This window comes from Trematomus bernacchii, unplaced genomic scaffold (genome assembly GCF_902827165.1).
Source record: "Trematomus bernacchii unplaced genomic scaffold, fTreBer1.1, whole genome shotgun sequence".
NCBI lineage: Eukaryota > Metazoa > Chordata > Actinopteri > Perciformes > Nototheniidae > Trematomus > Trematomus bernacchii.
Window position 1 is genome coordinate 1741192 of NW_022987573.1, and position 20607 is coordinate 1761798.

Consider the following 20607-nt stretch of genomic DNA (forward strand, 5'->3'; position numbering starts at 1 on the left):
AACTGAAACCCTCTGCGGTGATGTTTCCTCCTCCTCTCCTCCTCCTGTTAGCACCAAGAAGAGAGTATCACTTCTGGTTTGTGAGTCAAACTGAACGGACCGCTCGCCTCACACGTAAGAAAAGGCAACACCCACCTCACCGATTAGGCAACTTTCAGTGATGTTTTCTAACTTGTAGGCTGAACACTGTTTTATAGGTTGTAGCCTTTGAGACTGCCTCTTCAGCATTATATTGTGCCTATAAAAAGTAGGGCTTTGATAGGGATTTAAAGGCAAGCTAACTACCATAAGCTAGTATCAACTGAAACCTAGCCAATTTGCAGATGACGTCATTCATTAGTTTAGGCCAAATTAGCATCATAGCCAATTCACAACAACAAAAACAGATTTTCGAGTTGTTTGGTTTTGAGTTACGACACTTTATTTTTTTTAAATGTTTTATGACTCACTCAACTCTGTGACCTGATATTGTGTTCATATTAAGTAGGTTAATAATTAAAACCAGCTTTTAAAGTAACTAGCTAACAAGCTATCAGTTAGCTACACTACATCCTTAGGGTAACGTGTTGTAACGTTTGATCTAAGCTAGCTACGTTAAAGTAGCCTACCTGTCTGATTAGGTATCTCTCTAATTTTAGGATTTTATATAATGCCAAGCTATTTATCTTTTATTTAATTGATTCCAGTGCAAAAGCGATGATGCCATTCAAATGAAAGGAAATGTGTATGGAAGATGTACTAGTCTAATATGGGTCAATTTAGGTTGGGTAACAACACTTTTCACTGCATTTAATATATTCTCTTTCTGCAGAAATATTTTCCAAGCCAGCCATTTATCTTGCAGAAATATACACCCAGTTTAACCTTGCTGAAGCTATTGCAGTCCAAGGAAAGGACATCGAATACTGTCAAGGTTATAATCCTAAAACATATAATTAGTTCAATTAAAACCTCTCTTAGAAAAGTTTCAATAACCTAAACATTAAAACCTTCATGAAGGCACAATCATTTGTATAACCTTGATTTTAGACAGTAGTAGTTTGAGCTAGGTGAACCTGACAAATGTACAACTCAGTGTAGTTATATCTTAATGTTACTTCCTTTCAATAAAACTATTAAATGCCTTTTACATATATTATGCAACATCAAATTCAGTTTTATTGCTGAGGCAAAAAGCAGATTTCAGTCCAGGCTGCTATTACATGTGATGATAACGGGAGTATGGAGTTTGGCAGTTATTAATGTTTTAAGCAAGCCCTCAGAGAGCAGCAGCAACTTTAGATCATGTTGATGATATGAGATACCATATATTTTCTCAGTCATAGAGCAGTTTTGTTTGCAGACCTGTATCTTATTAAAGTTGTGCAGATCTTCCACCTATAAAACCGGTGTGTGTGGCTTTACCCTTCACCTGTCTGTCTAGAGAACACTTAACACTTAACAATTGCGTGCTCTATAAGAGTCTTAATCCACTTAACTGAAGATTCGCTGGTTAGTGTTCTCTCGTGTTAAAAAATCACCCTTGTGGGATGCAGATATACAGTTTGTAGAGATTATAAACATCCTTAAACCAGAGTTAAAGGTTGGAATGGTTGATTATTGACCGAAAACATGTCAATGATTTGCAGCTTTATATCATAAACCTTTACTTCATTACTAGCTTGCCCGGTCAACCAAGGTTGAGTTCCCTTGGACACAGCAAACATTTTAGATGGATTCACAGCTTTTTAGAAACCGGCCTTGGCATATGTCTGTGTCCTTCTCACTGTTGTGTAGCTGCAAACTGATATCTTCAGACTGTAGGGACAGCTTGTCAGTTTCTTCGTTAAACTTGAAGGGTGTTTTGTGTTGTGGGTCTTTAATTTACTGTCGGTTGCCAGGATGACAGTGTACTCCTAACACAGGTAACACAGGTTTTCCCTTTTTGGGCGCAGCATGCTATTCTCTGCAATGATATGCATGTCCGGAAATCAATTGAAACAAGAGCTGTTCATACTTGCTCCACTTAGCCTGCAGCATTAGTGTCACAATGATGACTAATAATATTACCATCTACAATAAGGAATTGTACCGCCTTAAATAGGAAGGTAGACTGAAGTTGAAACATCTTGAATAATGTGAATGTCCCCTAAACCATGACATGCCCCTCCATTTTAAAATCTGAATTACAGCCTTTATGTCTGTGTGCCTTTGTACATTATTTAAGGAATTGCTGATGGGACATGATTAGCGTTAAAAGCTTTCGATCCGGGGGGGAAACATTTATTTGCTTGCATGTAGAAAAAGTAATATCATGCTATTTAATTTAGACCACTGCTTTCTTTCTATAACTGGAATTCGCCTCAGCCTCACAAACTATTCAAAGCACGCTAAAGAGGCGAACAAAGGTATTTTTTGTCCAATTAGCATAACAATACACAGTTTGTTCGTGTGATAGACACAGCACAGCTTCCCTGCTCGGGATTAAATTAAGATCCAACCCTTAAGGCAAATCATTTTGTGCCTACAGCCTACAGCGTGGCAAAATATGAGAGGCTGCAGCACATACGTGACACACACTGCCTTTGTTTATTCTGTGTCATCCTGTAGATTTTTACATCAGTACCAACTGGTCAGAGAGCAGCACGGCTCCCTGAACAAAACCTCTCTGTGTCACTATGCAGCTGCAGCTTCCGACATGCTCTACTCGGATGCATGACCTAGTCGGAGGGGCTTAGGGACTGTACAAAATAGGGGGGTCATTTTTTTGAGGACATTCATCTGACTTACCTCTAGTATAGCTTTGCAACCAAACTTGAAGTATGTGTTCAGCTATATCAACCCTTCCTTAGTCTTTACTGGCTTGAATCTAACAATAGCAGAGAGATCTGGTACACAGCGTCTGTAATCCCCCCAGTGTCCCCCCCCCTCACTGCGTGGACTGGTCCATTTCGCATCTGAAAAAAATCTGATAGTTGGAGGAGAGTTCTTCATGTCAGGGACTGCTGTAGCATCAGAACATAGAGTACTGTAGCTCCTAGATCACCGAAGGTAACATTTCCTCCTATGTTTTTTATTCCTAACCTTTTTATTATTATGTGACCTATTTCTCAAAGAAAATGTCTCAGCAGTTTTTCCACTGCATCTTTTAAAATTACTTGTTTTGTGTTCATAGATGAGCATGCACTTTTGTGTTTACTTTCTTAAAAGATCATTGTTAACCATAATAACAGCACCCATAGTGTATTTATTATCAAGTTTCTTCTGTATTTGATTTGGCACCATAACATCTTATGTGATTTAGTGATTTAGTGAGATACATCCATTTGTTTGTTTACCTCTGTAGTTATACTTTTTCTTTACAGATAAGCAAATGGATGCGAAAGAGCTGAGTGATCCCATGAATAACGTGTCGCTGATTAAAGGTAACCAATCTTATTATTTTGTGACTTGACGGTTTTGCTTTTCAAATGGCTCTTACCTGTAACTGCACATCTTACTAAGTGGCAATGTGAAGAGAGAAAAAAGCATGAGTCACCGGTAAACAGAGTGGCTGTGCCTCTCAGGGCCGTTGTTTGGCTTTAGAGCTGACATTGCTGTAGATGTCCTTGTTTTCGAGGCTGATTTCTCCAGTGTCAACAGCTTATTAGAAGATGGAGTCTCTTTACACAGAGGGCACATTATGTCCCTGTGTGTTAGTGGCTTTAGAGTGGCTTATTAAAAGAGAATGCAATGATTGCTAAACAGAGAACATCAAAAACATACAAATCAACAGGGATCGTCCTGAGAAAATGTGCAAGCATTTTTGTCAGTGAATCAATTTTGCATGAATTGATTTGTCATGCTACACTGCACGGTATAGTGTACAGGCAGCACAAAGCAAACAGTGTCCTCACAACAAGATGATCTCTGTCTTTTCAAAATGATACTGATATTTCTCACAAAAAGAACATTTTGTACCTGTAAATTGATATCACACCTGTCAGTTTGATAAGCAGTTTTGTAGAGATTTGCTGAATACTGTGGACATTCAATGCGAGCATCGCTAATGCTTATTTTCAGTTTTAGTACGCTGTCACATGCATTGGGAAGGAAACTGGCAGTGGGGGAAAGATAGACCATGATGGCTTTAGCCTTCAGCACTTGAGCTAAAAAAAGACTTTTCCTAAAAAAAAATTCCCCTGTCGTCACTTGAGGAAGTGTGATGCTTAATATCCCCCAACTAGTCACAGTGGTATTTTTACACACAGGCTAATCCCATTATGACTCTGTCAGGTGTCACTCTATAATAACTAATGATACTGAAGGTAATACTTTGGGCGCCCTTCTCTTAATCTCATGCTCTCCAGACGACATTCATCACAGAAACTGGAAAAAACCTACGTACAGGAAGCCCACTCACATTCTCACTCATACATATGCATGCATGAGGGAACACACAACCTCATACACACATGCTGGACGGAGCACTGCCCGCCCATCCTTTGTCTGGCACACAGCAGGGTGGTGGTCATGTGCCTGAGTTAGAGGGGGCCACCAGCCTCCAGCAGTCGCTTTATTGCCATTCATTTTAGGGACATTTATCAATGAAATCTGGGAGCACTTTTAAAAATATGTGTGTGTATATGAACAGTACTTGTGTGACAGCCTTGCATGACAGAACAAGTGAAATCACAACAAATAAGCATTTCATGACAGCCTCAGTCCAGCGATGTGTCCATTTATGGTGCACATGCTTGACCTGTCATGACTCTTGTTTTAGCTTCTGCCAAATGTTCGGCCTGGGATGAGGTCACCTCTTTTCTGAGCCATGGTAGATTAGGGGATCGAGATATTCACTGGGAATTGCCAAGCACAAGTATTTGGAGTTTGTTTCCACCTCTAGGAAACACAACAGACCCTTGACAACGTTGGCTAGTCTATTCCCTTTGTGTATTGTTTACAGTAACAAGTTGTTCACAAGCAATGAGGCGCCAGGGATGTGTTTTTTGACGGGATAATGGACAGTTAGGAATGAAAGCTTGGATTAAAAAAATACAGATAATGCAGCTGTGTCTATTTCTGGGTTAGCAATTAGTTTATATAATAGTCCCATTTGATATCTTGGGAAATCATCTAGTATGTCCGCCCTGGTTAAATATGGTAAAAGTGAGTCAGCTTCTATTTTTATAGAAGCTGACTTGCCATCATTTCGGCCTGATTGTCATCATGTTTCAACCTTCACTTTCTAATGACTGTAAACAGCTCCAGTGACTCTGCAGGAAAATAATAAGCTTTAACCTCACAGCTAGATACTCAAATGTAAAAGAGAAAGCATCTTCTAATCTGAGTAATCATTTCTGTTCTGTATTTCACTATCAGATAACTTGACCAAGTCAAACATGGGATCCTCGGGTGACTCAGAGAAAGTTATCCAGCGCTTGAAAGATGAACTTCGTGAAGCCCAGGAGCAAGCCAATACTGAGAAACACACATTTATGGAGCTAGAAGGTACGAATACACACCATTTCCTTCACTTTATGCTGTTCACACACAAAAACCATAAATGAAATCTTTTTTTGTAGGTGTCCTGCAGGAAGAGAAAAAGGGAAATAAGCACCAAGCTGATGAATCTGCAAAACAGATCAAACTTCTTCAAGGTACATCTTTGTGTCTGTTGATAGAACATTTGGTATTTTCTCATAGAAAAGGTCAACATTATTTATTTAAACACCAACCATTGTTCCGACAGGCCAGCTGCGGCAGCTCCAAGATGAAACGAGCACCCTCAGAGGCCAGATGGATGTCTCCTCCGGTTCACGCGACGAGTTACTAAGTGCCCGTGATGAGGTGAAGGAGCTGAAACGTGCCCTGGAGGCAGCCGCTGCTGAGCGCGATCGTGACGTAGCTGCTATCCAGACTAACCTGGCAACCGTCTCCAAGGATCTCGATAAATGGCGCCAGACCGCCAACAAATATGAGCATGAAATTGACAACCTACAGCGTGACCTTCAACAGCAGAGCAAGCAGTGGCAGAAAACTGCAGAAATTCAAGGTACTACAGGGTCTATACACAGAGTGATACCAAATATGATGAGAATATCCATATAAAAGGAAAATAGATGTGTCTGATGCACTAATGACCTAGAAAAATAGCCTTTTTGTTTAAAACATAAATAGACTCAAATTAACACACACTGCTAACGTATTTGTAAGCTAATTAAGAAAAGGGCATCGGCTCAAAGAATCTTACATAAAACATTTTATTTTCATAGCTGGCGAGCTGCAGTCCATGCAGGCAGAGTGTAATGGCCTTCAGAAGGAGTGTGCAATGCTGCGATCTGAAAAACAAGAAACCGTGAATAAGCACCAGAAGGAAAGGAGCAGTCTGCAAAGTGAGTGTGCTTCCCTCAGGACTGAGAGGGAGGAACTCCTCAAGTCTCACCAGAAAGACAAGGCGAACCTGCAGAGTGAATGTGCAGCACTGCGCTCTGAGAAAGAGGCGGGGCTGCAGAGACAGCAGCAGCTGGAGAAGGACCTTGCCAGGTCAGTGCACTTAGCTACGTCACCTAGAGACCATCTTCACCCCCACCTTTGTGTTCCCTCTGTCTCATGTGCTTGTCTCTGTTTCAGTAGGTTTTACTTTACAGTGTACCGTATGCTTTGCATGGTCCCTCACCTATTAAACTCAGTGTTGTTTTTTTCTGGTAGCTCGCATGCCCAGAATGCTGAGCTGAGCGACAGCCTCAAAGCCCTGGAGAGATCCCAGCAGGAGTTAGAGAAGAGGCTGGCGGCCCTGCAGCTCCAGCACCAGCAGGACAGCACCAAGCTGCAAATCCAACTGGAGGAGGCAGACAGCCAGAGCAAGGCTCTGCAGAGAGAGGTACATTCTCCAAACCACAACCAAAGGGTCAAGCATCTCAAAGTCATGTAGAATTACCTTAAAGGTGGGGTAGGTAAGTTTGAGAAACCGGCTCGAGATACACTTTTTGTTATATTCCATGGAATGCTCTTAACATCCCGATAGCAATGAATATCTTAAGTGCTTTGACAAAAAATCCATTAAAAAATTAAAAAGCACGACCAATCATTTTAGCCGGCCCGGCTAAAATAACTTGATGGCCTACCTGCCTGTCAGCCTTCCATCTGTGCACAAACTTATCTCGTGCCCTCATTGGTCATGTGCGCGTTCATGTGTGTTGGAGGAGGGGCTCTGTAAGGAAGTGGCAGATTTTTTCCGGCTGTGTATTTTCAAATTCTAGCGCACTCGAGCTGGTTTCTCCAAAATTACCTAGCCCACCTTTAAGGGTAAAAAAAACCTCTGCCCTCAAACCTGATTGTTAAACATTGTCTACATTTGTTGCCATCCAGTCAGTTTACACTCATGTGACTGAGACAGAAATAGATCCATTGTAACCAGTGCAGCTGTCTACATTGTCTGCAATGGTTACTGCCCAAAGGTTTCGAGTCTATTTTCTACCATTTATACATATAAATAAACATGTATTGTCCCATGAGATATGTCAAAACTGTTCTGAGTGCAGAGCAGCTCTGCCGCTGTTCTTGAGATGTTGCTTTAGAAACTTAATATTTACAAGGTGATACAGTATTTATCAAACTTCCTACATGCACACTGAACAAGGGCTTAAAGGTATCCTTTAAAAGCTAATAAAATCCAACTTTTATGACACACAGAACCATAAAATGAAATAAAAAAAATCAAGGATAAAGACTGCATAACCAGTATGTCTTGATACACTGCTAGGGATGGGTATCGTTAACGGTACTACTACTTTTATCGATACCGCTTATCGATCCGGTCCTTTAACGGTACTCTTATCGGTTCTTTTGGAGAAAAGGATATGGTAAACTAACTAAACAAATTGTGAACAAAATTAACATTGCTGTTTATTTAAATTAAATAAATAATATTTCACATCAAAAGAAACAGTGTTTTAATAAATCGTATTAAATAATGTGATGACGGAACTGTAAACAGAATTGCTGAAACTTTAACAAAATAAATAACTCAGTTACCTCTAATCATTAACCCATGTTTGTATGATTTAGTTAACTCTGTGTATTGCTGCTAGCATACATAATACCGTGTGTGTGTGTGTGTGTGTGTGTGTGTGTGTGTGTGTGTGTGTGTGTGTGTGTGTGTGTGTGTGTGTGTGTGTGTGTGTGTGTGTGTGTGTGTGTGTGTGTGTGTGTGTGTGTGTGTGTGTGTGTGTGTGTGTGTGTGTGTGTGTGTGTGTGTGTGTGTGGTGTGTGTGTGTGTGTGTGTGTGTGTGTGTGTGTGTGTGTGTGTGTGTGTGTGTGTGTGTGTGTTCTCATCTCTCATCTGGATTGGATAGATCGAAAATACAAAATAATCATAGACGCATTTTGCAGTCTTTTTGCGAATTAGAAACAGAGTTTGCGACACTAAAACTGCAATATAATGTTTGTGTAGCAATAATACATGACATATGTTTTACATGTCTACAGTACCGATAAAAAGACCGATAACGTCGGAGCTTAACGGTACCACGGTCTTTAATAATTCAGCCCCGGAGCCCGTTTAATACCGGGGCTCGGTACCAATCCCTGTGGCATCCATCCATCAAATGTAGGATATGCCACCTTTTATATGGACATCTAATCTTTATTGGTGGTAAATGTAGGTCATTAAAATATTACTCAGTGTGTGCTTTATAACCAAGAAAGCTAGGTTTCCCTTCAGGGTCACCCAGCCCAGGACACAAAAGAGCCTTTATGTCTTCAACTAATGGCTCGTAGATACTACTACAACTAAGTCTAACTAACTGAAACTGTCTTGAAGTGAAAGCAAAACTCCCAGCTCATCTCTTAAAACAACAGATTGTGAAGTTTAGAGCATTCTCCATTTGAAACAGACCTCGGCTGTGTGCTGTTGGCAGTGGCGCTCTGCTGTATGCTCCCAGGCAGGTTTAGCAGGCTGGATGTGGGGGGGATCAACCACCACTGTGACTCTGAGACAGGAGGGCCACTGTTCAATAGCAGAAAGCCGAGATGAAGTCATCCTTAACCACAAGTCATTCATCCCTATGTGGTGTGACTTTCAGTCGCTGAATAAGAGTTGAACCTGAGAGCGCTCTCTGTGTGATTTACCCGTCCTCTAATGCCCTGTCAGACAAAGCATGGGGGGGGATCTGTCAACACATTAAATCAATCATTGATACATAAGATGGCACCAGCATAATCATACATTTAAATTAAAGTCATTTGTTTTGTGTTTAATTTAAAACTATTTGGCTTTCTGCAGTATGAGGAGGCTAAGACGGAGCTGTCAGACCTGAAGGAAAAGTATGAGAAGACTGAGCAGGAAAAGCAGTCAATTACAGATGAGTTTGAGGAGTGCAAAGCCAACATGAAGGAGTTGCAGGAGAACGGGACAAAGGTGAGTACTGGCCTATCATACACTAAGAAAATCTTATACAATCATTTGACATAAAATATATATTAAAATGCCCTTGTTTAAAATAAACAGCACCATAGCTTTTATTTGCATAAGAAGCAAACACATTTTGATCTTAGAAGCATGAGCTTTGCAACAAAAGTGCATTAAACATCTATTTTATTTTGTGAAAGATCAAAATTGAATATTTTGTTCAATTCATGTTTTTTATTTTTTATTCGCAGCAGTGCACCTGCTCCCTTAAACGTATCCACTGTATCTTACTGTATTAGACCATGACAGCTGTGTGTGACTTATGAGATTTGTGTAAACATCAATTACAAACACAGAAGACTCACTCAGGGGTTTATTAATAAAGCTACGCCCAACTAAAGTATGTCCCGTTGCAGATGATTACTGTAATATCCCTTCCCTTCTGTAGACATCCCTTTTGCTGCCTGTTCAAGCCATAGTCATCGGCCTTATCCTGGCTTTGCTGTATTGGTGCTTCGGCGCATTGTGGTAGTAAGGTACACATCACATCATTGACCATCCTGTCAAATCAGCCTACATCTTTCATTCTCATCAGTGTTTCTAAGATAATTGCATGACTTAATCAAGTTTTCCCTATTCCCCAGAATGCCTCCCATTGGGGAAACTCAAATAAATTCTCATCTCAGAGACTCTAACCTCTCTAATCACACAGTCCAAACATCTGACATCTGTTTGTCTTGTCTGGATGGCTAATGCTTAACAACTGTTTCTCTCAGTTTGCTTGGATGGGCTTATCTTTACCTGAAAGAGCTGTTTCTAACCTGCCTTCTTTGTGCACTGCATTGTTTTCAATGGCAAGCTCATTCTGTCAAAGCTTCAGCGGTTCTATGATGATGATATTGAGCCGTTTCATGAAGCGATGCTCATGTTCTCTTTTCTGTCACCACTTGTTTCAGAAACCGTGGTTTATCTGGGGACCTGTGGCTGCTGTGGCTCTAACAGCTGTGGCTGCTGCTCTGCTCCTCAGGACCTGAGGGACACGTGCTCAAACACACACAAACATAAACAGAGAAGTGAACCCATAATTGTCATCAGATTTCTCCGCACTGAAACTGAAAAACGTGCCCTCTATCATATCTGCACTATTAATTAGGAGGGCTCATACTTAACACTGTTTAATTTTTAAGATGCTCTATTTTAGATGATAGAGATGTTAATAAAATAATGTTGTTTTGTGTGCAAATGAATACGTTTGTTTGTATGCCTATTATTATTATTATTATTATTATTATTATTATTATTATTATTATTATTATTATTATTTGAAGGAAACAAGGTTGAGTTGTTTTTTTTGTCTACTATCATAACTAAGGATAGGATAGGATTATCCAATAATGAATGTAAAGGTACGCTACAAAGTTATTTACTTTAAGATGATGATGATGATGATGATGATGATGATGATGATGATATTTTAAATGGATATCCTAGAGTTGAACCTCCCTAACTGTAACACATCTCTGTAACTGTCCGAATAATAAATATTGTCACAATAATGTAGCCCCTAATTGAATGCATGATAACTGCCCTTGATACGTAACAATTCATCAGTCTGTGGTGATGGTGGGTACCCCTAAGAAAGTACCTCTTATCACCAATATTTGTAATAATGGATATTGACATGACAATATAATTTAAATGCATGCCATATAGAGCATTGTATCTTACCAGTTACTGACATAAGCAACTGGTGTAATACATAACTATCAATACTTTATTTGGTATTCATTCAGAGTTTAGTCATGACTACATATTTGCATGCATTATGATTTTGTAGAAAATCTCAAATATATCAAGGAATATATACTGTATATATTAATTTGCTGCTTTATATGTGGTTTACTCAGTTCCTTGTAAATAAGAACCCAACAAATTGACATATACAGTTTATTGTGTTGAATGGTTATGAAGAACTGAGTGACCTCATTTAAAGATATTAACTTTATAATTGCACCATGATAGTCAATGCATAGTAAGCAGGCCGTCTCTAAAGCCACCAAGTTCTATGGAGATGTTTGCCATTTACTTCTGATATTTTTCCAGGAACCCTGGGTCTGAAGTGCTCGGTTCTTCTGTGTATTGCCCGATAATATTAGGGGAAGGGATCTATATTTGTAGAAATATGTGTGCTTCTCTTAAGCAAGATAATGTGTTCAGTTACAACTATCTCACATTTCCTGTTTTGCACCCTTCTGATAGCTCCTTGTATTTCGGATGACATTCAAAGAACCAGGTTGAGGTTGAAGGGAGTGTTTTCCGCGGGGAGTGAGGTTTTTTCTCAGGTGAGAACAGGGTGTGCGTCCGCCGGCCCACAATGTACTGCGGAAAAGAATTGAGCGTACCAACAGCATCCCCAGTGGTACAAAGAAAACACACAATGTGGTGCCATACTTGGCCTGTATGACTGCAGGGCGTGAAGCCCTCCGTGCGGTTACGCTTTTTAAGCATGTACACACTTATAATAGGTCTGTGGAGGGGGAGGCATGTTACTCAACAGGATGAGAAGCTTGTTGCTAAATTTCCTATTTTGCAATGTCTTATAAGGTCATAGTTCCAGAGCAAATCACTGACCACATGAAGGGACATGACACATATTTCTGTGCCACATTGTAATTTATTTTCCGCAGAATCCGCAGTCTTTGCTGTGTCAAGGATCTCTCTCAGGATACAAATTGACGTGCAGGATGATGCAGCTAATGTGACGTTAGATTCAGACAACCTGGGGATGACATGTGAGCAGCCTCTTCGCCCTATATAAACCCAAATGTGAGAATCATTCCCACGCAAGCCGGGCCTCTCTGCAGAGTTGCAGTGTCCATTTATTCTGCTCTAGTTTGTATGTAGGTCATCGGCAGTGGACCAGAGATGCAGCAGAATGGCAGTTGCACATTGCATTAGATGGCCGTGTAGTGTGATCTTGGACTTGATTTTTCTTAAATTTACATTGCTACTCATTCATGTTGAAGTCAATTTATTATGTAAGTCATTTATTTAACTTTGTACATGTAAATCCTTTCATCCAAACATCACCCCCACCCCTATTAAGGAACTTCAGGAAACAGTGGTATGGACCTTAAGTAAGCAAATATTAGAATACAAATAAAAAATGGTTATTTAATGAATAGTTTTGTATTATACTCACAATACAGATTTAATACAGATGCAACAATAAATAAAAAGAAGAAGATGATTGGCAGGTATAATTCTGAGGTATACACTTTACTGTGTATTTGAAATGTTGTTTGTGGCTTTCAGGGATATAGAATTCACATATTTTGTTTTTGTTTCTTTGTTTCCAGTGTATTCATTTAATGAGAATTGTATGACATAAATGTACAAAAGGTACATTAAAATATGGCTTTGGTCTACACCTTGTTCAGTTTGCTTTGGTTTGAAACTCTTCCAGACGTATAATGACTCATTATTGTGCAAATCTGGAGGTGCAATGTTCGTCCGTTTTGTTTCTCTTCCCTTTAGTAAAGGAAACCTCAAAGTGGCTGTGAAAAAGTCTGTTCACTATTCCCTCAAAGCTTCACTGTCAACTGAAGCAGAGCTGACATCTCACATGCTGTGGATGTCATGACACCCAGTGGTCTGTGCAAAGAAAAGCCCTGGAATTTTGCCAGTTATCTGATGTTTTTCCTTTTGTGAACCCTTAATAAATGGTCAATAATCATTATACTCACCAGTAAAATCCTTTACTGTAGGTTTATTGTGTTCACTTTACTGACTTATAGTATTAAAGGCTGTAAATAGTTTATTTATTTCACAGTGTGTATATTTTTATAGTGTACTGCCTGGACTGAAGCAACGATCGGCCTGTTGTACGTTCACTTTAAAAGATTGACCGAGTAATGTGGCCCGGTTTCATCCAATGATGAGTAATAATCAATGAGTTTATCCAGAGCAAACTGCCGGGACTAACTACACTCCACAATAATATGTTTCGTTTTATTCAGCGTATCAGTAAGATCAGTTGACTATTCATGCTCTCAAAGCATCAACAGCACCTTTAAATGAACTGCAACCCGTAGAAGTAATCAACAGAAACCCAGCGATCACATGTTTCTGCCTGTGAGTCACAGGGAGGGAAAAAACTCATCCTAAAAGTAAGTTTTTACAATTATGAAACTGTTTGTCATCACATATAAAGATATTCCATATGTTATTTTGAGTTATTTAGCAACAAAACATTGTACATAAACTGGCTCTCCCCCTCCCCCAACATGTGATGCTTAAGAGACACTGCATGTGTTCAATGCTTTTGTGTGCTGTGTTTTTAGGTGAGCCATGGCAGCTGATCTGGAGGTGGTGAACTTGTTTATCATTGCAGGGGGAACACTGGCAATTCCCATCCTGGCTTTTGTTGCTTCTTTCCTCCTCTGGCCCTCTGCACTCATTAAGGTGTATTACTGGTAAAGTCAATAACTCTGTTGTTTGCCTTTCCATTTATATGTTTAATACCCCAGGGGAATTCTCTCATATGAGCGCCAAATAATAATTGTAAACAAGTACCAATGAAACAAAAATACACTACACACAATAGGCCTACATTTAATCAACCATTATGCCTCAGTTTGGCATTTTAATTTAAAATGTTTCAATCATCTTAGCTGTGTTAATGTGTATTGCATAAAATATAGCCTGGTTTTGATTTAAAAACATGTTTGGCAGCACAGTGTTTTTTTTTGCCAGCGTTGTTGGTCACCTACATTTTTTACACATGTTAGGTTAATAGTTTAATGTAAAATAGTGTTAGTTTGTCCTTCACGGAGATTACTGTGACCTTTATGGACAAAGATGTCTAGTCTATTTCTTTTAAATTCCAAAATCCAAAATGTGTCTCAACATGAAACCCTTAATGTTTTCAAGCATTAGCATTAAAGAAATTGGCAGCTTGAATTCTTAAAAAATTGCATCAAAGCTCATTATCACTTGATAATGTATGTGACTGTGTGTATAAGCGTGTATGTACCTGCTCCTCTTCAGGTACTGGAGGAGGACTCTGGGCCTGCAAGTGCGCTATGCAGACTGTGGTGGTTATCGCTTCTGTTACGCCTGCAGAGGAAAGCCTGGGATGAGACCATCTATTCTAATGCTGCATGGCTTCTCTGCTCACAAAGACACATGGCTCAGTGTTGTCAAGGTTAGTGCACTTGTCACTGATACACAATTATTGTCATTCCAATCATTTCTTGGCGTTTCTTGGTTCCATGCATACATAAATGGTCTTAAGCTATACTTTCTCTAATCTCCTGCTCTAGTATTTACCAAAACATCTGCACATAGTGTGTGTGGACATGCCTGGTCATGAGGGAACAACCCGGACTAACACGGAGGATTACTCCATTCAGGGCCAGGTCAAAAGGATCCATCAGGTAAACCGAAGAAAGATTAATTAATATTAAGCTTGCATTTCTCAGGTACCCAGAGTCCTTCCACTTAATATCTGTTTTTGTCTTTATTTCTTCTTAGTTTGTGGAAACCATTCGCTTAAACAGGAAACCTTTCCATGTGGTTGGAACCTCTATGGGGGGAAATGTAGCCGGGGTTTACGCAGCCTGCTACCCAAAAGAGATCTGCAGCATGACTCTCATTTGTCCAGACGGTCAGTCACTCTGTATGTGTGTAAGCGTGTGTGTGGAAAGAATACCGGTACATATTGTTTACCCTTAATAGGCTCTCTCACATCTTATAAGGCTCTGGAGGGAGCTTTTCAAAGTTTGACAAAATAACCCTGCTGATGTCATCGTGACATTGCAGGAAACCCGCGTTACAACCAGGTGTGGAGATTGAAAGATGTGGGAAATTACTCAAAAGGATCCGACTGTGAACCTCGGCAAGAACGGATGTCCACCAGATCCATAGCATCTCTCTGCCTATGACTTTGAGAAGTTTTCACTAGATTACCAGTATTTTTAAAAGTTGTAACATAATACTGATTATTAATAGTTAAAAGACAAGACATGATATTATGACACACACCCTTAATTGCTTCCCTTTTTCTTTCTGTGTATTGTTCCAAACTAAATACCAGTTAACCTTATCACCTTCTTGTCACCTATTTTGTTTTGCAGGTATAAGACACCCCTGCGAGACCAAATTTGACAATCATCTGCAGGACCTGGAGCACAGCAATTACACACTGAACATCCCGCTGATCCCGACTACCCCCGAGGAGATGGAGGACATGTTCAGACTTTGCTCTCATGTCCGCTTTAAAATCCCACAGCAGGTCACAATTTAAAAATGAAATTCAAAATCATTGTGGATTTCCCTTTGCATACACTCTCAATCAATGATTACAGAAAATATACATAATAATAATCACCTTACTGCATTATTTAACGGTTGTGTTATTTATTTATTTGTATGCATGTGCTGTCATTATTAGATTCTTCAAGGTTTGGTAGATGTTCGGCAGCCTCACAACACTTTTTACGAAGAAGGTTCGTTCCCAAATTCTTAGGATTTCCCATGTAAGCATACAGTATAGTCCATATAAGTAAACCTGCTTTTCTTTGATTTAGTTTTTATGGAGATTGTTGGTGAACCATCAAGATATGCCTTACAGGAGCACTTACATCTGATAACTGCACCTTTACAAGTAATATGGGGGAAAAAAGATCAGGTAAAGTATGATGTTCCAATAATACAGTGTGATTACATTCAGATATTGCTTTTAAAACAATACTTAAATGAGTTGCGTGGTCGTATGTAAAAGATGGTTGTGTATGAGTTTAAATGCATGGGTGCATGTGCGTTTAAGAAAACATATGGATAGTTTATATATGTTTTATGATGCATAATAATCTATGCATACCATCACATTAAAATAATGTGAAATCTACTTCTATTCAGTTTAACTGTGGACATGAAAGCCAATAAACTGAAATGTCATGTTGTTGTATACAAACTTGTAACCTGAAGGAAACAGCTCAGGTTTCTCAAGCTACTTGGGCCTGAATAAAGATACTTCAGTTGCATATCTGCATAAACATAATGTCTATCCTGCATTTTTCCAGGTGGTGGATGTCTCTGGAGCAGCAGTCATTGCAGAAGTGTTACCTGGATGCAGAGTGGACCTGCTGGAGAACTGTGGACACTCTGTGGTGATGGAGAGGCCTTGTCGGACAGCCAAACTCATCCTAGAGTTCATCATCCTGCAACAAGACACCAGGGGTGGCACAAAGAAATCCTACTAAACTCAAGCCTTGCAAGTTGCAATAATGTCCTTCCCCTGCAATGCTATACGTGCTTCCTGTACGTATCATGCATGTAAACAGTCAGATATACGTGAAAAAGTATGTACACTAAAAGCAAGGTTGTTAGTGTTAAAGCATTTCTTGAAAGTGAATTGCGTTGAATTTGTAATGTCAACCGCATCATGATAATAAAGGTGCCATGCATTTATCAGTGTGTGACTGTTTGTAGGATGTGTGTGAATGTATTCATGCAGCAGAGGTGCCTCCTGGCTGTCGTTGCATGCAGCAAGATCTCCTCCCCTGACCCCTCCTCCTCCCCAAATCCCCTCCTCCCCTCCTCCCCCTTCAATCACCCTCCTTGTGTGCGCAGTTTTGCTGCAGCCTGGAGTCGAGCACAGCTGCCCGGGTACGACCAGAGGCAAACATCACTGACTGTGCAGTTAAACACGAACCGCAAGCTGCTGTAATCTGGACACAATAACAAGACAAATAACCGAGAAAGCCCTCCGGTAAGGCTTTGTTTAAACGTCTATGTTACTTCCCGGTAGTCTAATTTATTAATAAATTAATCCCGACGTCAGCCGTAGTAGCCGTACGGCAGTTAACGTCAACGGCTCGTAGATTGCTAACAGTTAGCTATCTTTGCTAGCTAGCAAACTATACGACAAAACGTTTCCACTGTTTTACACAATAATATCATGCATCTTTTAAAATGCATTTTGTTCAACTCGTTTGCCAACTTCCTTTATTTTCATAGAAAAAATGAGTAAAATGCAGCAATACTGGAAGGCTAAGTAGCCTTCCAGTATTGCTGCATTTTACTCGTTTTACAAATAATGACTGTTGGTTAAACAGAAAGAACACTGAATATTTCTTATAGAAACGTGTATTCAGTTTAGAGTTACAATTCATGTATCTTGCATAAATTGACTGGAAATAACATAAATCCCAAATGCCTGAATAGTGTTTGTTCATTTAATCCACAAAGTGAGCACCAGTCGTTTATGCAAAAAGATGATTGTCGTCATGATTGTGTCAATCATATTCTGCATATCTTTGTGACAGCTCATGTTAATTTGACTGTTTTTCCACAGGTGAAATTGAATTAAACCAAAGCGTATCTGTCCCTTCTCTATTTTGGTTCTGACCAAGTGGGTATTGTTCTACAAATGGATAATGGAGACTGGGGCCATAGGGTAAGAGATGGATAGAAATCAGACTAGAATAAGAGGTTTATTTTTTAACAGAAAGAAAAGTTAAAATCACTCTGTTGACAGAGTAGTTTTACATCTAGCATCTAACAATGCAATCACATAACTTCCCTGCAGTAAGGTTGAAATGTTGGGATTGTATCTAAACAGATGTAGTGAGGTGTTGATTTAACCTTTTTGATCATTTTAGAATCTGTGGTGCTGTTGAATTGTGTTGCATTGTGTTTTTCCAATATCTAATCTCAGAGATATGTTAGAAACACTTCTCACTATAATGCAAAACATTTTTACACACAGTACGACAAACTACATGATTTATTGCAGGGGCGTTGTATTGAACTCCATTTATTTTAGCTAGTTTGGCAGCTGAAATTCACACAGTTCATGTCATTGAACTACTGTACTACTGTATATAGTAATGCACATTTAAATTTTTTTTTTTTTTTTAATTCTTATCCTTATCTTGTTCCTCTTTTGTTTTAGATGAGTTCTCCTGTTACCTTGAACGTGGGAGGTCACATGTACACCACCAGTTTATCTACCCTGCAGCGCTATCCAGACTCCATGCTGGGTGCAATGTTCCGGGGAGATTTCCCCACTACTCGCGATTCCAAAGGGAATTATTTCATTGATCGTGATGGGACACTTTTTCGGTACATCCTGAACTTTCTGCGGACGTCTGAGCTTACCCTTCCTGCCGACTTCACAGAGACAGACCTACTAAGGAAAGAGGCGGACTTCTACCAGATCGAACCGTTGATCCATTGCCTTCATGACCCCAAGCCTCTGTACCCTCCCGACATCTATGAACAGGTCGTGGAGCTCTCAAGCACTCGGAAACTTTCAAAATATTCAAATCCAGTCGCTGTTATCATCACACAGCTAACCATAACTACAAAAGTTCACGGCCTGCTGGAAGGTATTTCCAACAACTTCACAAAGTGGAGCAAACACATGATGGACACCAGAGACTGCCAGGTGTCGTTCACCTTCGGACCATGTGACTATCACCAAGAGATTTCACTAAGGGTTCACCTCATGGACTACATCATGAAACAAGGATTCACCATCCGCAACACCCGTGTGCATCATATGAGTGAGCGTGCAAACGAGAACACGGTGGAGCATCACTGGACTTTCTGTAGACCAGCTCGCAAAGTTGAAGACTGAGTTAAAGCACAGTTGTTGTGCGTGACACTGCTGTTTGATTTGACTTTATATTACCCATGTCCTGTTTAAACAACACATTTTGAAATCTGTTGCAAATGTCTGTGTCACTAGTAATAATTTATTTTTCTTTTGACCAAGGTGGTACAGTGGGACAAGGCTCAAAGTCCAGGCAAATGGCATAAAAACTGTGGAAAATAGGAATTCTCTATTTATTCACCTCCAATTGCAAGAAGACTTTCTTAGTTGTACTACCACTACTTAAAAAATGTCCTAATTGACGACTATGAGTATAAAGATTTTTGTTTGAAGCAGAAAGACCCCATATACAAGAGCAATGATTTTTATTTTATTGTATTTATAAAGGGACACAAGAATACCCCAGATATGCTCAAATGTGGAAATCTTGCTTTTTCAAGGAATAGTTTTGATCAAATGTGGTTTAATATCGGCAAAATGTTATTCCGAATTCAAGAATAATTGATTATTAACAGGTAGTCATGCTTTAAGACTGCCTACACATAATGGTATAAAATCTACATCTTAACATCAAGTTGACTTATGATCCCAATTTTAAGGGGAAGGGGGATATTGTAAAATGATTGTTCCTCGTACATAAGCTGTCTTGGTCATGTTTTGGACTGCAGACACTAAACAAATAACTGTTTTGAATCCTGAGTTGTCAGGAGTGAACCTTTTTTTCATAATAAATTATGATTATCTTTAGCCCAATTTATAGTAGATCTTAAATAAGTTTCTTACCTGTCTTATCTCCTTGTATGGTACTATAATTGAAGACCTCTCGTCATTGTTGCATGTGTCTGAGGGTCTTGTGTTTGTATATGTAGTTGTGGGCTTTGCAGTATTATGTCATACTGTTACAGTTTAGAGCCCATATCAACAGTGATGTGTTTGATCATTCCAGCCAAAATAAAACATGTATTTGTCAGTTATTTGCATTGCTTTATCCAATTACACTGATATTCGACAAACAGCTATTTAAACATCTGCACTATGCTTTAATAATTTCTCTGTGTTCATGATAATACAATGTATAACATGTTTAAGACACAAAAAAGGAAAACATTATGATAATCCCAGGTTATTGTTAGTTTCGTAGCTACTTTTGGCAGCAACCAGGTGACAAAAAAAGTATGAAGGTACCTTCAATATTGAATTAACATGTCATAACCACTCATCTAAGGTCTGCCCTTTATTGACCAAAAGCTTTGACATAATACTGATACACTAGTCTCCTCTACTACATATCATGTAATTGCAATTATTTATTTATGGCAATTTCACGACAACTAATGACTTTCAAAAATAATAAATTGAGCCAAATGTCTAAAAAAAAAAACGATGATATTTTTGTGTTTATAATCGTATTTAAAAAGCTTTTTTCACTCTGAAATGCAATTATTTATCAAATGTCTGCACAGGAAAGACATTTGTAAAAACGATTATATTTTTGCGACCTTTAACCCATCTTTCATATGAGGAGAAAACCTGCCCTTCTCAACTGTTTAATCGTCGGATAAAACTATGTTTTAGTTCTTTGCATTCATTTTGAAGTGTTACAGCGTAGCGCTTG

The 20607-nt window shown here is 39.3% G+C and overlaps 3 protein-coding genes across 6 annotated transcripts; all 3 read left to right on the forward strand.

Moving 5' to 3' along the window:
• Window positions 1-2: 2 nt before the first annotated feature.
• On the forward strand, window positions 3-10926 carry slmapb (sarcolemma associated protein b). 3 transcript variants are annotated; one of them, XM_034126418.1, is made up of 10 exons: window positions 3-114; window positions 3345-3404; window positions 5341-5469; window positions 5544-5618; window positions 5711-6013; window positions 6234-6504; window positions 6670-6841; window positions 9245-9379; window positions 9819-9906; window positions 10327-10926. In XM_034126418.1, exons 1-9 carry the CDS (start codon window positions 21-23, stop codon window positions 9900-9902), a joined length of 1323 nt encoding a protein of 440 aa, XP_033982309.1. In that variant the 5' UTR covers window positions 3-20; the 3' UTR covers window positions 9903-9906; window positions 10327-10926. The 3 variants fall into 3 exon arrangements, with proteins under 3 accessions (XP_033982309.1, XP_033982310.1, XP_033982311.1); XM_034126420.1 differs by lacking the exon at window positions 3-114 and adding an exon at window positions 2931-3030; XM_034126419.1 differs by lacking the exon at window positions 9819-9906.
• Window positions 10927-13720: 2794 nt separating this feature from the next.
• Window positions 13721-16635, forward strand: abhd6b (abhydrolase domain containing 6, acylglycerol lipase b). Its single transcript, XM_034126370.1, has 8 exons — window positions 13721-13845; window positions 14420-14576; window positions 14695-14808; window positions 14906-15038; window positions 15508-15665; window positions 15825-15879; window positions 15961-16061; window positions 16456-16635. Exons 1-8 carry the CDS (start codon window positions 13721-13723, stop codon window positions 16633-16635), a joined length of 1023 nt encoding a protein of 340 aa, XP_033982261.1.
• Window positions 16636-17007: 372 nt separating this feature from the next.
• kctd6b (potassium channel tetramerization domain containing 6b) lies at window positions 17008-19966 on the forward strand. Of its 2 annotated transcripts, XM_034126718.1 has the most exons (3): window positions 17008-17144; window positions 17730-17831; window positions 18330-19966. In XM_034126718.1, exons 2-3 carry the CDS (start codon window positions 17805-17807, stop codon window positions 19014-19016), a joined length of 714 nt encoding a protein of 237 aa, XP_033982609.1. In that variant the 5' UTR covers window positions 17008-17144; window positions 17730-17804; the 3' UTR covers window positions 19017-19966. The 2 variants fall into 2 exon arrangements, with proteins under 2 accessions (XP_033982609.1, XP_033982610.1); XM_034126719.1 differs by lacking the exon at window positions 17730-17831.
• The last annotated feature ends 641 nt before the right edge of the window (window positions 19967-20607 follow it).